The sequence below is a fragment of the Arachis ipaensis genome, chromosome B09, assembly GCF_000816755.2.
Source record: "Arachis ipaensis cultivar K30076 chromosome B09, Araip1.1, whole genome shotgun sequence".
NCBI lineage: Eukaryota > Viridiplantae > Streptophyta > Magnoliopsida > Fabales > Fabaceae > Arachis > Arachis ipaensis.
The window spans coordinates 13,831,099-13,850,018 of NC_029793.2; the positions used below are offsets into that span (position 1 = coordinate 13,831,099).

Below are 18,920 nucleotides of genomic sequence, written 5' to 3' on the forward strand. Positions count from 1 at the left end.
AAACAAAAATTGGGATGGAATTTGATATGAGGCATGGGTGTGGGGACCGAGTTATTGATATGATCTCTTGTGATTTTAATTGATATGGTTCTGAATTATGGAAGCTGGCGCCTAACTTTGACAATGGAGCGCCCAACTTGGAGTAAAAGAAAAGGCTCCCACGCGGAACTTGCAACGGATCAAGTTCGGCGTCAACTTTTGCTTGGTTTTGATGCGTCCCCTTTGTACGTCCTTCACCACGCTGAACTTGGGATTTTTCAAGTTCAGCGTGGGTCTTGACTCAATTACACTCTTGTGACGTCATTTACCAGGCTGAACTTGGAAAATCTCAAGTTCAGCATGGACCTAGCAGTGCCTCTCGCGTAGTTTGTACGCATACTTCACGTTGAACTTGGAAAATCCCAAGTTTAGCGTGGAGCTGACAGAATCAACCTTCTCTAGAGTGAGTAAAAATTTTTTTAAATGTCCGGTTCCTGTTCTAAAAATTTCTGCATGATCAAAACACACGTAAAACAAGGAAAAAATAGTAAAAACTCAATAAAAATTAAACAAATAATATAATCAACGCAACGGAAAAATAACAAAGGATACGAAATTATCGGGTTGCCTCCCGACAAGCGCTTCTTTACCGTCACTAGCTTGACGGTCATTTCCTCTAAGGAGGAGGATCATAGGGGCTCAGCTCTTCACCTCTCACTGTGATTCTTCTCCCTGTGTCCCCATAAAGTAGCTTAATATGCTCCAGAGAGAGGATTCTATTTACTGTATAAGTGAACACTGGATTGTTAGTCAACACCACCTTCATTCCTGGGGAGAAGTCTTCAGTAGAAATCTTTTTGTTTCTCCATCCCCTAGGTACTTTCTCCTTTTTGGGAACCTCCGCCTTGGTGGATGATGCATTTCCAACACCAAACTTAGGTTTGATATCAGGAGGAATTTTATTGGTTGTCACCACAGGAGGTTTGAGCTGTAAATTCTGCTATGCATCATCAGGGGGTTCTTGAAGGTTTGGATCAATAAGCTCAGTCTGCATGCACCTCTCTTCTTCACTTGCTGAATGTATATCTTTGAAGACATAAAAGACTAGTTGCTCATTATGCACTCTAAGCACTAATTCACCTTCTTCCACATCAATCAGAGCTCTTCCAGTGGCTAGGAATGGTCTTCCTAGAATTATAGAGGCATTCTCATCCTCCCCTGTGTCAAGAATCACAAAATCTGCTGGGAGAAATAACTTACCCACTTTGACCAAGATATTCTCCACTAATCCGTATGCAGGCTTTATAGATTTATCTGCCATCTGTAATGCTATCCTTGTGGGTTGTGCCTCTTGGATTTGTAGCTTCTTCATCACAGACAAGGGCATTAAATTGATGCTTGCTCCCAGATCACATAACGCTTTTTCAAAGGTTGTGCTCCCAATGGTGCATGGAATTTGAAAGCTTCCTGGATCTGACATCTTCCTTGGCAAGTTATTCTGAATGATGGCACTACATTCCTTAGTCAGGACCACTGTCTCATCTCTCTTTAAGGGCTTCTTCTTTGACAACAACTCCTTTATGAATTTGACATAGAGAGGCATTTGCTCCAAAATCTCAGCAAAAGGAATATTGATTTGCAACTTTCTAAAGACTTCCAAGAACTTTGAAAACTGCTTGTCCTTGATCTCCTTTTGAAGTCTCTGAGGATATGGCATTTTAGGCTTGTACTCAGGAGCCTTTGGCAATGTAGGATAAGTGTCAAGAGAGTCTGGGAATGGGTTGTCCGCACGCTTTGGAGGGACGTGCTCTACTTCTTCCTTCTTCTCCTCTAGAGCTTCTTTCTCAACTGGCTCCTCATTGACTTGTGTTTCTGTACTTGCCACTTGTCCACTTATCAAGGTAATAGTCTTGCATTCCTCTCTTGGATTTGGAATTGTGCTACCAGGAAGGCTATTAGTGGTCCTCTGATCAATTTCATTAACTTTTGTGACTAATTGACCCATCTGAATCTCCAAGTTCTTGATTGATGCTCTGGTTTTCTGTCTAAAACTTGCCAATATTGCTTCCAAATCATTGTTCTGCTGGGGCTGATAAGTTGCTTGCTGAGATGACTGAAACTGGTGGTTATTAAAATTATTCTGTTGAAAACCACACTGAGAATTATTATTAAAATTTTGTGCCTCTGATGTTGCTCTCTCCACCCAAAATTTGGGTGATTTCTCCACCTCTGATTGTAGGTCTTAGAATATGGATCATTATTGAGATTTCTAGGAGCACTCCCCATGTAATTGACCTATTCAGAAGAAGATTGAGCATAATCATAATTTTCATTTTGCATAAAGTTACCTGTCATGTCATAAGGGACCTCTTGAGGTGGATTTTAGGTGTTGACAACTGAAACTTGCATTCCACTCAACTGTTGAATAAGTAGATTTATTTATTGAGACATAAGCTTGTTCTGAGCAAGAAGATCATTAACAGCTTCCACTTCCAACATGCCTCTCTTCTGAGAGGTTTCAGAGTACAAGGGATTCCTGTTGGAAGAATATAAGTATTGGCTGTTAGCAACCAACTCAATAAGCTCAATAGTTTCCTTTGGTGTCTTCTTCATGTGCAAAGAACCACCTACAGAATTATCTAAGTGCATCTTGGACATTTCACATAAGCCCTCATAAAAGATATCCAGCTTAGTCCATCTAGAGAACATGTCTGAAGGGCACTGCCTAGTAAGTAGCTTGAATCTCTCCCAAGCTTCATAAAGGGTCTCACCATCTTTCTGTTTGAAAGTCTGAACCTCCACCCTTAGCTTAGTCAACTTTTGAGGTGGGAAAAATTTAGTCAGAAAGCCAGTGACAACCTTGTCCCAAGTATCCAGACTCTGCTTGGGTTGAGAATCTAACCATAGCTTTGCTCTATCCCTCACAGCAAATGGGAAGAGCATGAGTTTATACACCTCAGGATTCACTCCATTGGTCTTCACAGTATCACAAATCTGCAGAAAATTAGAGATAAATTGATTTGAGTCTTCATGAGGAAGTCCATGATGCTGACAATTTTGTTGCAAAAGAGTGACAAACTGAGGCTTCAATTCAAAATTGTTTGCAGCTATAGGAGGCACCACAATGCTTTTTCCATAAAGATATCTGCATTAGGAGCAGTATAAGAGCCAAGCACTCTTCTAGGTTGCTCATTCCCAGCTGGATTTGCCACATTGGCATTAACAGCATTATTATGATCCATAGTAGATTCTGCAGCCTTGTACAGTCTTGCTTGTTGCAAACGCCGCCTGAAAGTCCTTTCAGGTTCAGGATCAAGGTCTAAAAGAGGTTCCTTATCTCTGTTCCTGCTCATAAACAGACAGAAAACAAAAGAAAGTGAAAATCTTTACGTCAGAGTGCAGAGAATTCCCAATGAGATAACCTGTGTAAAAGAAATAAAATAAAGCAACTAAATAAAAACAAATTAAAACCTTCAAAATAGTTTTTTTTATAAAAAAATATAAATAGGTAAATTAAAATAAAATTACTAGTAGACACCAAACTTAATTTCAGAAAATAAAAAAAATAATTGAGCAAAAATTCAAGAGTTAAAGCTAAAATTTAAATAAGACTAATAAAATAAAAAAATAAAAAAAATGAATATATAAAGAGAAAAATAAAAATAATAAAAAAATGAATATAAAGAAAGAAAACAAAAATGAAATAAATAAAGTAAATAAATAAAAAAAAAAGAACGAAAGAAAGTTTGAAAAGAAATAAAAAATGGATTAAATAAAACTAATAAAATAAAAAAATAATGAAAGAAACAATACGAAAGTGAAATAAAAAATAAAAAAAGGAAGCGAAATTAAAAAATAAATAAAAAGAAAACGGGGTGGGGGAGGAGGTGAACGAGATTAAAGAAAAAAGAACAATTAAAAATTGAAAATGAATAATGCTAAAAAAAATTTTAACTAAAGTAAAAATTATCTAATTTAAGAAATTAAATAACTAATAGTTGTTAATCACAGTCAATTTCCGGCAACAGTGTCAAAAACTTGGTGCGGAATTTTTAACCACAAACTAATCGGCAAGTGCACCGGGTCGTACCAAGTAATATCTCAGGTGAGTGAGGGTCGATCCCACGAGGATTGATGAACTAAGCAATAATGATTGAGTGATTTACTTAGTTAGACAAACAGAAAAGAGTGTTTAAAGGTTCAAAATTAAAACATTAACAGTAAATTCAGAATATTAGAAAGCAAGCAATAAACAAGTAGTGAATAATATATGGAGAAAAAGTTAAGACTTCAGAGTTATCTATTTTCTGGATCCACTTTTCTTACTAACTATTTTAATCATGCAAGATTTAATTCATGGCAACTATATGTGACTAAACCCTAATTCCTTAGACTTTTTTAGTCTCCTCTAAAATTCATCAACCGCCAATTCCTTGGTCAATTAATTCCAATTAGAGGGTGAAGTTCAATTCTAGTTTATGTGCCACAAAAACCCTAATTACCCAAATATAAGAGGATTATATGTCACGTATCCCGTTAAGTCTAGATAATTAGAAGTTTAGGAGAATATGTTTTCAAACTGTTGTTCAAGTAAAGAGTTTTTCCAAGTTATACAAGAACTCAATTAGAAAAATGGTCATACTTCCGTTCCACCCAAATTCATAAAATAAAGAACGAAAATAATTCTTGAAATATAAATCAGTACATGAATTAAAATAGAAAAATAATAGTATCAATCCATATAATAGACAGAGCTCCTAACCTTAACAGTGGAGGTTTAGTTGCTCATGGTTCAAAGAGAAAATAAGGATTCTAAAAAATTGTAAATTGTGGAATGAGGTAGAAGAGAAGAGAGAAGCCCGAAGGACTGATTCTTTTCCCTTTTATATCTAATCCTAATTAATGTAAAATATATTTCCTAAAACAAAAATAATATCTTTTTCTATTTTAAAATAAAATATAAATTTAATCAAAATTACTTAATCATTCGTGCAAGCTCTTGGGCGTATATAGGGACCACTTGAGATGTTGAGGTCCACACTGAACTTGGCTTTTCCCAAGTTCAGCGTGAAGAAGGCAGTGTGGTTTTATGCGCGTCCCTTTGAGTCCATGCTGAACTTGGCTTTTCCCAAGTTCAGCGTGGGATGTGGCGTATGCTTCCCTGGGAGTTTTCAAGTCCACGCTGAACTTGGTAGGGGCCATGTTCAACGTGGAGTGGACAGAGTTTGCTGGAGAAGAATTGTGTACTATTATACATCGTTGGAAAGTCCTGGAAGTTAGCTTTCCAATGCCGCTTAAACAACGACAATTGGACCTTTGTAGCTCAAGTTATTTCTGGTTAAGTGCAAGGAGGTCGGGGTTGACAGCATCATTCGCTTTCTTCCTTTTCTGCTACAAAATTCTGTCAAATCCATCCGAATGCTACCTGAAATAAATAGAATTGTACATAACTCAAAGTAGCATCCATAGTGGCTAAAAGGTATTTAAATTTTGATTAAACTCAACAATTTGAATGCAAATTCACTGGGAAAAGATAGAGAAGATGCTCACGCATCAGTCACCGCCCGCCATAACTGACTGTGCTCCTCAGCTGAATCTCTGGATTAACAACGGCAAGCACGTCTAGTATAACATAAGGCTCCCACACAATCTGTAAATGATTATAGAATCTTCTATTAGTACAGTATATACCAAACATGTCGGCGAACGAGTAATGAAACTTGGAAACAGACACAAACAACTTACATCTTGACCACCAAGCGGTCTAATGCAAAGCGACACTGAATAATTCTTTTCTCCTTGTGGTCGGATGTCGATAAATAAGTGGCCCACCTGGACAATGACAACGTTATATGAATATATAATCTGGCAGCTCAATAGTTAATAACTAGAAACTAATAATGAAAGTCTAAGTGCATCTATGGATACCTAGAAGCCAACAGAAAAGAAAAGTCGTCGAATCCATGCGGCCTAAGAGTAGGAAACTGCCTAAAAAATCTAAAACTGTAGTAGATGGAGGGGGCCTGCCAAGTTCGTCACATTTTTGTTGACCACCAGACACATGCATCGATATAGCCATGCCAACGCAGCCGAACCCCAACTATAAGTGCCCATCTCGTCAAGCCTTGGCACAAAGGGTAACCACCGTATATGAACCCAATTTCCACTCTTGTCACCAAATAATTGAGTAGATAGCAGCATCATAATGTGCGCACGTACATATATGCGTACAGTATCCTCAGTCACATTGGCCGGCAGCACCCTGAATCTCTCATGGAACCATGTGAAGTGGACTGTAAACTGCTTTACTTTATCCGGTGGTGGAAGCTCGCCAAATAACTGCTGAAACCACTCCCAAGCCGGTCTTCCATCATCCATCAGCTTATCAAAATCTGTGAGGCACCCAGATACATCCTTACCATCGATGGGCAACCCCAGCTGGTATGCCACATCTTGCAACGTGATGGTGCACTCCCCGAATTTGGCATATAAAAGGGATGTCAAAATGTATATAAAAGGAATTACAATGGTGTTATGTTATTGGTTATTGTATATATGTGAATAGTGTGAATATGTTTGCTTTTGTTAGCTCTTGCTAGTTTTAGGATTTAATTTTCTTGCTTCTTATTTGATTTTGTTTTCATTCAATCTCTAAGGGATGAAACCCTTGGTGTTCTTGTTCAAGGGCAAGAAGAGATGAAAAGGGATGTGCAAAATTTCATGGCCGCCTTGGATGCGGTAACAAATCAATTAGCCTCCCAATGCTTGGACACTCAAGGAACTCTCATGGCTACATGTGGAGAATCAAATGAAGAACATAGCATGAAGGAGAGATTGGAAACTCCGGTGGTGTATTGTTATTGAAAATATTGGGAATTGGGTACATACTCATGTATTGATCAAATGTAAAACCTTATGCATTGATGCTATTGTATATAGAAAGAAAAAAAAAATGAGAAAAACAAAAGAAAAAGAAAAGAAAAATAATATGGAAAAGAAAAAAAATAGAAAAAAAAGAAGAAAAAAAATAATAAAAAGGGGACAAAATGCCCCAAGGCAAGGTCCAATAAAATCAATGCATATGAGTTGTGAAATGAAAAGAAAATGCATGAGTATGTGAAAAGGTGAAAAATGGGTAGCTAGATTAGAACTTATTTTTACTGCTGTGAATTTTGTCTCTTGACTGATGCATATAATCATGACTCTAACAACTGAAAGAAAGATGAAAAAATAATTGTAGTTGAGTAAAGTTGGGTTGCCTCCCAACAAGCACTTTTTTAAAGTCACTAGCTTGACCTTTAGCTCCTTATGGAAGAGAGTATGGTCTTATATTTTTGCCCCGTACACTGAATTTCCTTCATGTCCTCTCATGAATGAGCTCTACATGCTCCAGAGATAGGACACGACTCACTGTATGTGGTAATTTACAAACCCCATTTGTAGGGTTTATCTTGTGCTTGATTTAGGGGATTTTATCACCTTTTATCCACATTTATTCAATAAATTAGCATGGTTTTACATATTCTCCTTTAATTGTGCTTAAGAGTGAAAACATGCTTTTTAGGTCCTTAATTGTTTAATCTTGATTTACCTTTGATTCCATTAGATGCCTTGATGTGTTTGCCAAGTGATTTCAGATTTAGGAGGCAAGGATTGGATCAAGGGAATGAAGGAAAAGCATGTAAAAATGGAGAACTCATGAAGAAATGAGGGAATCGCAAAAGCTGTCAAGCCGACCTCTTCGCACTTAAACGACCATAACTTGAGCTACAGAGGTCCAAATGATGCGGTTCTAGTTGCGTTGGAAAGCTAACATCCGGGACTTCGAAACGATATAAGATTTGCTATGGTTGAACCGTGCATGGTGACGCGTACGCGCATAGTACGCGCACGCGCCGTTGCTGCCACCTGGTTCACTTAAAGCAAAACGTGGCCAGCGAATTCTAAAGCCTTGTGGGCCCAATCCAACTCATTTCTGATGCTATTTAAGCCAAGGATTGAAGGGGGAATGAAGATACTTTTCATACTTTAGATGTTAGTTATCATTAGTTTAGTTTTAGCTTAGTTTAGTAGTGAGAGTTAGTTTCTAGAGAGAGAAGCTCTCTCTTCTCTCTAGAATTAGGATTAGAATTAGGTTTAGTTTTTAGATCTAGGTTTTAATCTTTGCTTTCTTCCACTTCTATCTCTCAATTCTTTGTTGCTACATTCAATCTTCTTCTATTCTTTTGTTGTAATTTCCTTTATGTTGTTCTTATACTTTGTTGTAGATCTAGTATTGTTCCTTCTACATTCTTCCAATTCAATAAGAGGTAATTCATAATAAATGTGTCTTCTTTGCTTTTCTATTATTGATCTCTTGTTTTTGTAGTTGTAGATTCCTTTAATTCTTGCATTTAATAATGTTTACTCCTCTTGCACTTTATGTGTTTGTTGAAATGTCTCTTTTAGTTTTAGTGTAGATTTTGTTCCTCTTGGCCTAGGTAGAGTAATTAGTGACACTTGAGTTATCTAATCCCTTTGTTGATTGATAATTGGAGAGATTGCTAATTGGTTTGGAGTACACTAAAGCTAGTCTTTCCTTGGGAGTTGGCTACGACTTGTGACTCAAGTCAATTCATCCACTTGACTTTCCTTTAATTAGTAAGGGTTAACTAAGTGGTAGCAATGAACAATTCTCATCACAATTGAGAAGGATAACTAGGATAGGACTTCTAGTTCTCACACCTTTCCAAGAGCCTTTTATAGTTTTTAGTTTATTTTCATTGCCATTTACTTTTCATGCTTCTTATCCAAAACCCCAAAATAACTCATAACCAATAACAAGACACTTTATTGTAATTCCTAGGGAGAACGACCCGAGGTTTGAATACTTCGGTTATTAATTTTAGGGGTTTGTTTTAGTGACAAACAACTTTTTGTATGAAAGGATTAGTGATTGGTTTAGAAACTATACTTTACAACGAAATTTTATTAGTGAATTTCTAAACCATCAAAAATCCATTCGTCAACGCCACCTCTCAATGAACATACTGACCAAGGGCTCATCCATCCAGAACCACCGCGTGTTGAGCATAGTCAGGTGGTACAATCCGACCCTCTCCAAATAGAGTATGATCTTATCATGCAAAAGCATATTCTGTTGCCTCCAAATACTGTAAATACACCTACTTGACAGTAGCATGTGAGAAAAATAACCACACCAAATGAAATTCCAACATTACAAATTTAAACCATAAATTATAATCGGAAACAAAAATTACAAGTGTCCTATCTATCCAATCTTAACTAACATTTTAGATATAGTTCAGTTAACATTATTTTTCAACCTAATTTTATTAAAATAGAAAAACAAAAATGTTGAACTTTTACATAAAATTTTGAAACATATCTAAATGTATTTTAGAATAAGCGAAAATGGTTCAACTTTTAAATTCATAAGTCCTGCATTATAAAATTTAAAATAATAAAATACAACCGTTAGGTTTCATTTCTAAAATTTAAGTCTTAAATTTTAAATATTAAACTACAAAACTTATAATTTTAAAATTTAAAACAATAAAATACTACCGTTAGATTTTATTTCTAAAATTTGAGTCTTAAATTTTAAATCTTAGTTTTCAAATATGATATTTAAAAAATAACCTTACAAGCCTTAAATACTGTATTTAAAATTTGAACCCTAAATCTCAATTACAAACGAATAATCATTCTACTTAAATATTTGATCTTACCTTTAAATTTTAAGTCTTAACTTTGAAATTCTAAACTACAAATCTTAAATTATGTATTCTAACTATTGCACCCTAATACTACATTTTATGTTATATAAAATTCAATACATAAAACAAAACAAACTTATCTCTTCGTTGATACTTCCGGCAACGTGTGCAACGCCGTTGAATTAGTACATGCTGCGTTCGTTCGCCATGATCCCGTGTCTAAGTACTTCCAAATGTCCAATAGCCTTAAGAACCTTTCCCTCTCAATTCATAATTTTCTCTCTCTCTCTCTCACTCTCTAAAACAAAGTTTAACTTCTCTCTAAACTTTTGTCAAATGATACAAACGGATGAATAATCCACGACTCCCTCCTAGCGTATACTCAAGCATAAACCACTATATTTCTATCGCGATTTATGCATAATTGAATTTCGTAAAAAAACCGCTGGAGGGGTGTCACAGTTTTTTCCTTAACGTATTTGAACATAAACTGTTATACTCTTCCAGCGGTTTATGTGTATACCTAATTCGTAGTTACGGTCGGTTTCCATAATAATGTTAAAATTGCATTTGTGTATACAATCTTTAAAAATTGTAATCCGATAAAATTAAAATGCAAAAAATTTATTTTGATAACTTATAAGTTTTTAATTAAAAATATAATATATGGTTATATAATATAATTTAAAAAAACGTAATATATAACAAGAAAATACTATAATGTTGAAGGTAATTGTATTTTTTAAAGTGTAAAAAATGAGATTAAGTAAGTGTTGGGGATTCGAATTTCGCCTTGTGTATGCAGTAATCCATTGGCCAATGATAAATTTTTAAATGGAGCTCAGATTTGTGACAGATTAGTCCTTAATCTGTCGGATTAGGAGATATCATGGACAACTAAAAATAAATTAGTAAAATTAAAAAGTATAAAAATTTTAAGATTATAAAATAAAAACAAGAAAGCTTTATATAATTCTTCTTCAAACAAGAAAGCCTATACATATTTTCTTCGAGTTATATTTGAAAAAATAAATAATTCTTCTTCAAACTAGTAAAAAAATATAAAATAATGTTTAATTTTAACTTATTTTTACTCGTTTCTTCTGATGTATTTCATTATTACTTGTAAATAAATATAACAAAGCAAAAGAAATTAAGAAAATATTTATCGGCGTTGTACTAAAAAAACATTAAACAAAAAAGATATTAATTCACAAAACCTTTCTTTCATATTTTGAATAACAATACACATGGCTATCAATAAAAAATATAGGCCAACAAATTAATAAAAAATCTAGGGGCTAACAACTTTTTCAAATTCTAGCCAGCATGTAACCAACAAGGAAAACTAAGCCATTGGATGAAATCTCACACCAATCTCACACAAATTTCACACCATTAAAATCATCATTGATGGCTATTTGATGGATACAAATCACAAAAGTTGCTGACCCTAACACTCCTCTTACTTTAATTATAGGGGACTCGTTTGCTATTAGAAAATATTTTAAACCACACTACAAACATATATAAATACTGTATGGCTGTAACATTGGCCACAAATTAAGAATCTTATCAATAAGTCCTTAAAACCATAAAATTCTTTCTCTACCATAGATATAATTCTTAAATAGTTTATATGAGAAGTTGGGAAATTAATGTGTGTGTATATAAATAGGCATGCATGTTACGATGAGAAGTGTGAAATTGAGTTAATTGCTTAACATGACAACATCTCAAGTCCAGAAGATAGAAACAGAATTTCCTATTAAGGCAGATGCTAAGGAATTCTATGATGTTTTCTGCAACAAGACACACCAAGTTGCCAAGGTTTGGCCTGATATTGTCCAGAGTGTTGTAATTCATGAAGGTGGATGGGGCACCGAGAGATCCATCATTTCATGGAACTATGTTTATGGTAATGTCAAGTGGACTTTAATTCATAAGGGGATTTATTTCTCAAAATTAAGCTTGGAATTATGTTAATAAGATGAATAGCATGTGTAATGGCATATGTCTAAAAACAGTATGAAATTGATGAGTGAAAAAGTATAGCTCGTCCATTTCTAGCAGATGTTAGTATTTTTTTTCAACATCACTATTTTGCTGAGGTGTTTCTACTTAAGAAGTTTAATATTCAATTACTTTTGAGGTGAAAAAATGAGAGAGATTGATGAATTCAAGCCCATTATCAGAATTGAAACATTTTATGGTCTTTCAAAACTGATTTTCTATGTAAGTAACAAAATTCTTTATTAAACTTTGAACTTTAGATTTCACTTTCATAAAAAATAGGCAAAATAAATATGGTTTTGTCACCAATAACAATAAAAAATATCTATGTCGAGTATGAGATGTTGTGGCCAAAGGCCTCCAAATGTCTAGATGTACAATATCAAAAGCTTCAAATGATTTGCTAGAACTCTTATTAAAAAGATAATTTCTTTTGTTTTTGTAAAATGACAAAAATCACAAGGTTCTTTATCTGAATATTCAATGAGAGGATAATCCCTCTTTATTACAACTAATCTATCACAACTTAGCATTGGGTTTTATTCTATTTGGAGGAGGGGTGGGGTTCCTAATTTAGAGGAGCTGTAGCTGCTGCTCCATGAATTTGTGATGCAGGCACTGATAGTGATTTAATGTCACTTGTGCTTTTATTTTTAGATGTGGATGTTGATGCTAATGTAGTGGTGTTTGCTATATGTATGTGAGCTTACTGTTGGGATTGTTAATGTGTAAAGAACATCCTTCTCATTAGCACACCCAATCATTTTTCATATATAAGGGTAGTTTTCATTAATGAACATAATTGAATTAACAGAAGGTATATATAAGGGTAATTTTTATGTTTTATATCTCTATTAAGTTATGATAAATGCCTTAACGGACAAGAATTAATTACAATTATTGAATATAAGTATAATGAGACCCGCGCAATGCGCGGACGGTAAATTAATGATAGTATATAATAAATATAAAAAATGGCTATGTTTTGTAGAATTAAATTAAATATTGTAAATTAAAGTTAAATTTGAAATGTGTTTTGTTTAAAATAATTTGTAGTACAAAAGATTTGGATGTTGGAGTTGTACAAAGTGACATTTTTATTTAGTAATTTGATTTTTGCATTTGTTTTAGTTAGTGGATTTAGTCTTCTTATGTGGCGCTTGTCCTCCTTTTTTCTTTATTGGTTATTGTTAGAATTGTTGCTTTCTTCTTTGTGTCGAGGTTCTTATGAATGCATGTTCTTTATGAATTGTTGAGTTGTATGCACTTTCTATTATATTGTTTGTTCCATCTTTGCATGTATATTTTTCTTTCGAAGATGTGTCTTGAATTTGTATGGTTTTCTTTCTTTTTAATCTCTTGATGTAGTTTTCCAATGACATCTACAATAAAAAGAACAAAAATGTGTAGATTTGTTTTTGAATAAGTTATTTTTAATAAGAATAATTGAAATAGTATAAAATGAAATTACCTGTTAGTATTTTTCTTTGACCCACTCTGTCAGACAATGTCTCAAGTGATGCAAATTTAATAGTCTTGAAAAATGTTCAAAATTGGATCTTTAATTTCTTTCACAACAATTGTGAGTAAAAAGTTTACTTTCATTATATCTTTAATTGGCCTATACAAATCATTTGTATCTTCTATTTTTAAATTTTTTATAGTATAGACTTTTCATTCCTTGCAGTGTAAGTAAATCATAGTTCATAATTAGTTAAAAAAATAATGAATAGCATATTAAAAGAAGTATAATTTTAACGATATTAAAATACAATTATATATAAAGTATTATAAAATAATATAAAAAGTATAATTAAAGTATTTTTTCGTAAATTCAATTTAAAAATATAATAAATATATTTCTTTTGTACCTTTTCATCTAATATAATCATTTCTAAGCAAAGAGACTCTTCTTCATTTGTGGGTGTTAATGTTTTCCATAGATGAACCACGTAAACTTTGATAAACTAATTGTCTTTTTGTTTGGTGATATTTTATCCAAAGAAAGATGCTCCATTGAGTAAGTTTGAGATATTGTGTGGTTTGGAAATAAATTTTTTGTGCTAAATTTAATGTCATTTGAAGGAATAGTGATAAAAGACTTATATAATAGTATGTAATTTGAATATTTGTAACGTAAAATTTATTATGATTAATAATATTATTATTAAATTTGTAATACGAATGTTTATTATATTTAATGAGTTATTTATAGAAATTAATAAATTAATTATTGAAGTTATAAATTTATTGTATTGTTTATAACGGTGAGATATAATAAATATATGGATATGGGATTCAATGTCTACTTACAAATTTGATTACAAATTTTTGTATATTTTTTTTTTGCTGATTTGGAATTAATAGTTGATTTGGCAAAAATTGAGTGGTTGATTCTAATATTTTGCCAAGTAAGCGATGTTGGTGACATGGTATTAGTAGAAAGAAAAAGATGTTTTAAAAGTAATGTGGGTAAACTTATGTATCTACTTTTATATATTAAGAATAGATTAATATTATGATTAAATTAGGATAGAGTTAATTAAAACGAGAATTTTGACACTAATTTTAAAGAATTTGGTCCAAAATTAAGTCGAACAGGCCGAACCGATTGAACCGGACCCATGGGCCTAACTCAGCCCACATATCATTAATGAAGCCAGCTTCCCCTCTCTTCTTCCTCTTCATTCACGCTGCACAACTGAGGAAGAAGAGGGAAAGCTTTTCAACCTAACGCCACAAATCAATCCACCATAACTTCTTGCTCCGAGTTCCGATCGCTGCACCGTTTGCGGTCACGCGTTCATCATGTCGAGCTCTACGAATCTACCGGAACAATTTTATTGGTAACCCACTCTATCATTCCAGTTCTTCTACCCCCTTAATTTCGAAAGTTATAAATACCTATGTTGAGATTTTATTTATTTTGGTATTCTAGGTTCGATTTAGCTTGCGGAGCTTATCAGACTTGGATGGTTTTGTCCGTAGGTATGGTAAGGATTATTAACCCTAAGTTAATTTATTGAATTGGTGTATGAGTATTGAATTTTATATATGGATATGTGAATTTGGGTGTATATGTGTTGTGTACATGTGTTAGGTTGTGTAAAAGTAGTTAGAGCTTGAAATTGTGGACGTTGGAATTTTAGTGTTTTGGTGAATTTTGGACCTTGGGGCTGTGTTGGTTTGGTGATTTTGCCTTGGACAATACACGAAAATCGGCCAAGATATGGTTTAGGTTTTTTGCATTTAATATATAATGTCCTGTGAAAACTTAGGTTAGATGACCATAGAGTAGGTTAGAACGTTTGAATGACATGAAATGCTTAGTATTCTTGATAATATTGTTATTATTGATTGAGTATTATTTGCTGGATGATTGTTAGTTATGATGATATTATATTGTTAGGTGATGGGTTGATGCATGGAGGTAATGTGAATAGGTAAAAAAAATGGTGGTGCTATATTGATGATTCTTGTTGATATTGTTGAGAGATTATGTATATGGTTGTTAACTTGAGGAATGGTTGTATTTGGTAACTCGTGGTGGTTATGGTGTTATGATTAGTAGGTTGGGAGGCGAATGTTATATATGTAATGCTGGGATTGAGATTGGCCTAATGAAATTGAGGTTTAAAAGTTTTTATAAAATATTGATTTTGGCCCAACTTCGGCGAGCCATAACTCAGCTTCCAGACCCCTAAATGGTTTCATACTTATTTTAAATGAAAATTGGGTTTATGAAGTTTAAGCTGTTCGAAGAACGGATGAAAAATGATTTAAAACAAATAAGTTATGTGCGTCGGAAGTTTGGGTCGGAAATATGGAACTCTATAGCTTTTTAACTTCACTAAATTTTTTGGAGAAACGTACGCCCATGCGTACGCGTGGCTTGGAATTTTCGCGTACGCATGCACTTTATTCGCGGACTGTCATCACTACCCTTTTTATACGCGTACGCGAAATGGGCCAGGATGCACGTCCACGCATACGCGAGCTGGTCTTTTCGTACGCCCACGCGTACGCGTGACCCACGCATATGCGTGGCCCCTATTTCAGCAAATATGGATTTTTGGGTTTTAAACCTAATTTTCAAATTTTTAAACCTCTATTTTCATTCTTTCAATCTTAAATCATAAGTAGTGAGCCTAGTGATTAAACGGAGTTAGGAAATAGAGATAACTTGGGGATGAAGAAAACGTTAAAAGTGATAAATTATATGAGAAGAATGTGTATGCATGAGAGCGATAAGATGCCATGGCTATGACGAATGATTATGAAATAAATATGGATGGTTATGAACAACATATGGATTATGAATTTTTATGTTATCTGAGATACGAGTTTCCCTGGATACATAACCATGACTTGCCACCACGTATTTCAGGTTGAAACTCGATATTCTGTTGACCTTATGTCGTAAGGGTGACCGGGCACGTATAAATTTCCGGGAATGGTAACCCCCATTGAGTAAAAATGAATGTATGATTTATGAATAAAAGAGAAAAAGCTATGCATAGACTCATGGGGATACGTGACGAGGGACAGTCCAAGGGTTTAGCAAACCGGACTTGTCGGGTTGGCTTGATAACCGACAGATGAGACTTATCAGCCATAGGACAGGCATGCATCATGTGCATATTGTCTGATTTGCTTGTTTATGAACTATGTGGGATTGCCTATGTGACTATAACCTGCTATTTGTTATAACTGTTATCTGTACTACTTGTGAACTACTTACGTTTGCCTTGTTTTGCTTGTTTGTCTGTGCAAATCATGGGAGACAGAAGTACGGAGGAAAGGTGGGGAAAGTTCAGTATATAGGTTAAGTTTGGTTAGGTTAAGAACCTTTAGATGACCACCTATTTATGACTTCTGTTTTTTGTTCCTTAAGCTTTACATATGAGTGTTGGCATTCTAGGATTGCCTCTGGAATTCCCAGGACCTTATATCTTATATGCGTGGCACCTTTACCATGCTGAGAACCTCTGGTTCTCATCGCATACTATGTTGTTGTTTTTCAGATGCAGGTTGAGAGGCACCTCGCTAGGCGTCTGGACTTCTGAAGCAAAGTGGTTACTGGGTTTCCTTTTTATGTATATTTATGTATATATGTACTTAGTTTCCTCTCCAGACAACATGTTCTTTTGATCCTCTTAGAGGCTTATGGAGAAATAGGGTTTTGTTTATGTAAATTTGGATTTTGGACATGTATATATATATGTAAATATTCTCCGGCCAGCCTTGACTTCGCATGCTGCGTCAGGAGCTAGTTGTTCTGTATCCTTGATACTCTAATCTCACTTTCTGTTTACTTATACCTACGATTTTTAGGTTTCTTAGTACGCAAATAATCCCGTTTCTTGAGCATTGCGTTTTTATTTTCACGATTTTGTTTCACCTGTTTTCCTTAAGGCTCCTAGTTTATTATATCCTTTCTGTTATTATATGTATATATTATCTTTTAGAGGTCGTAAACCACACCACTTCTGTTTTACGGCTTAAGCGTAAAGCTCTATGTGGTAGGATGTTACAATTAATAAGTGAAGTTGATAAGAATATGATGAGTAGAATGATAAGAGAGTGGGATAAAAAATAAAACTATTATTAAGTGATATAAATGAAGTAAATTAAAGAAAATTTTGACTAATTATGGCTGAAATTTTTTTGTTACCAAACTTTTTTCACCGAATAATTAATCATGCTTTCATGTTATTCTTCAGTTTAAATTGAAAATTGTTTGGATTGATTAATTGATTTATCAACCCAGTGTTTAGTACTAGTTTCTACTGTATTGTTCTGATATTGCTGCTAAGATTGTTTGAAGATTATTTGAATATGTGGAGATTTATTGTTTTACTATCTGTTTTACAGTCTATTTTACAGGCAGCACTTGAGTTGTAGAGGTGACGAGAATGGTGTTGGAGCTAGTGATGGTCGAAGGAAAATGGAGGGTGAGGGGGTTGGAGGGGATGGTGGTGGTGGAAGGGAGTTGTGGTGGTAAAGAAGGGTGGAGAATAGAGGCCGAGGAGGAGGGACCGACAATTATATTGTTAGAATTAGGAATTGAGTTTGGAGATGATGAAAGATGAAAGATGAGGATATTTACGAAATTATTAACAAAAATTTAAAGATGAATCATTTTTGTCTAACAAAATATATCTTATATGCATCTAAATCTTTTCTCTTTTAATGAGATAGTCCTTTGACTCCTTTCTAAAGATGGAAAAAAAACTGATTAACTTAATATAATAATATCATATTATAATGTACAAAAATGAATGTAACTTGGGTAAAAAAAATTCACTCAAATGCACACTCAAAGTCCTACCAAATTTTGAGCAATAATAATTTTAAATTGGTCAATTATATGTAGTATCTATCGCCTAGGTGCTGAATTTTTGTTGAAAATTTATTTCTAATAACAAATTTTAAATATTTAAAATTTATTACTTTTTATATTTTTAAATTAAATATTAATTATTTAACATTTTTTACAATTAGACACTAAAATTTTAAACATGATAAACAAATACCTTTTAAATTTCTCTTCAAAATCGTCATCAGCTTTTCGTATAGTGTGAAGAAAAATGGCATCTTATAAAGTACCGAAATTAGAAAGCAATGGTGCTGGTGCATGCATACATATTGAAGCATCTCAATTCTCAAGGTGATATATAAGTTATTGGAGGATATGTGCCTATAATAATCAATTTGGCATCTCATAACAGTGAAATATATCTCAATGTATATAGTTCTTAAATAGTTTATATGAGAAGTTGGAAAATTGATGTGTGTGTATATAAATAGGCATGCATGTTACGGTGAGAAGTGTGAAATTGAGTTAATTGCTTAACATGGCAACATCTCAAGTCCAAAAGATAGAAACAGAGTTTCATATTAAGGCAGATGCTAAGGAATTCTATGATGTTTTCTGCAACAAGACACACCATGTTGCTAAGGTTTGCCCTGATAAAGTACAGAGTGTTGTAATTCATGAAGGTGGATGGGGTACTGAGAGATCCATCATTTCGTGGAGCTATGTTCATGGTAATGTCAAGTGGACCTTAACTTGTTACAAAGTCAATTCCTCTTGGTTTATATTTTAATTATCTTTTACCCCAAACCCCTTCCCCTCACAAAGTAACGGTCAAGATTCACTATGCATACAAATAACTTTTTGTTTAATCTTAGATATTGATACAAGAT

General features: G+C 33.8%; 1 protein-coding gene and 1 long non-coding RNA gene across 3 annotated transcripts in view; both read left to right on the plus strand.

Annotated features, from left to right (window-relative positions):
- Positions 11,338-18,920, plus strand: part of LOC107618228 (MLP-like protein 43) — an 8,527-nt gene continuing 944 nt past the window's right edge. The window contains exon 1 of one of the 2 annotated variants that reach the window (XM_016320235.2): positions 11,338-11,616. In XM_016320235.2, the coding sequence (XP_016175721.1) occupies positions 11,424-11,616 (193 nt within the window). In that variant the 5' untranslated portion in view covers positions 11,338-11,423. Of the gene's footprint in view, positions 11,617-18,470; positions 18,762-18,920 lie in introns of those variants that run through there. The other variant, XM_016320233.2, reaches the window with a different exon arrangement.
- Positions 14,294-17,008, plus strand: LOC107618230. Its single transcript, XR_001615170.2, has 3 exons — positions 14,294-14,557; positions 14,650-14,704; positions 16,736-17,008. It is a non-coding gene; the product is annotated as an uncharacterized LOC107618230 (long non-coding RNA).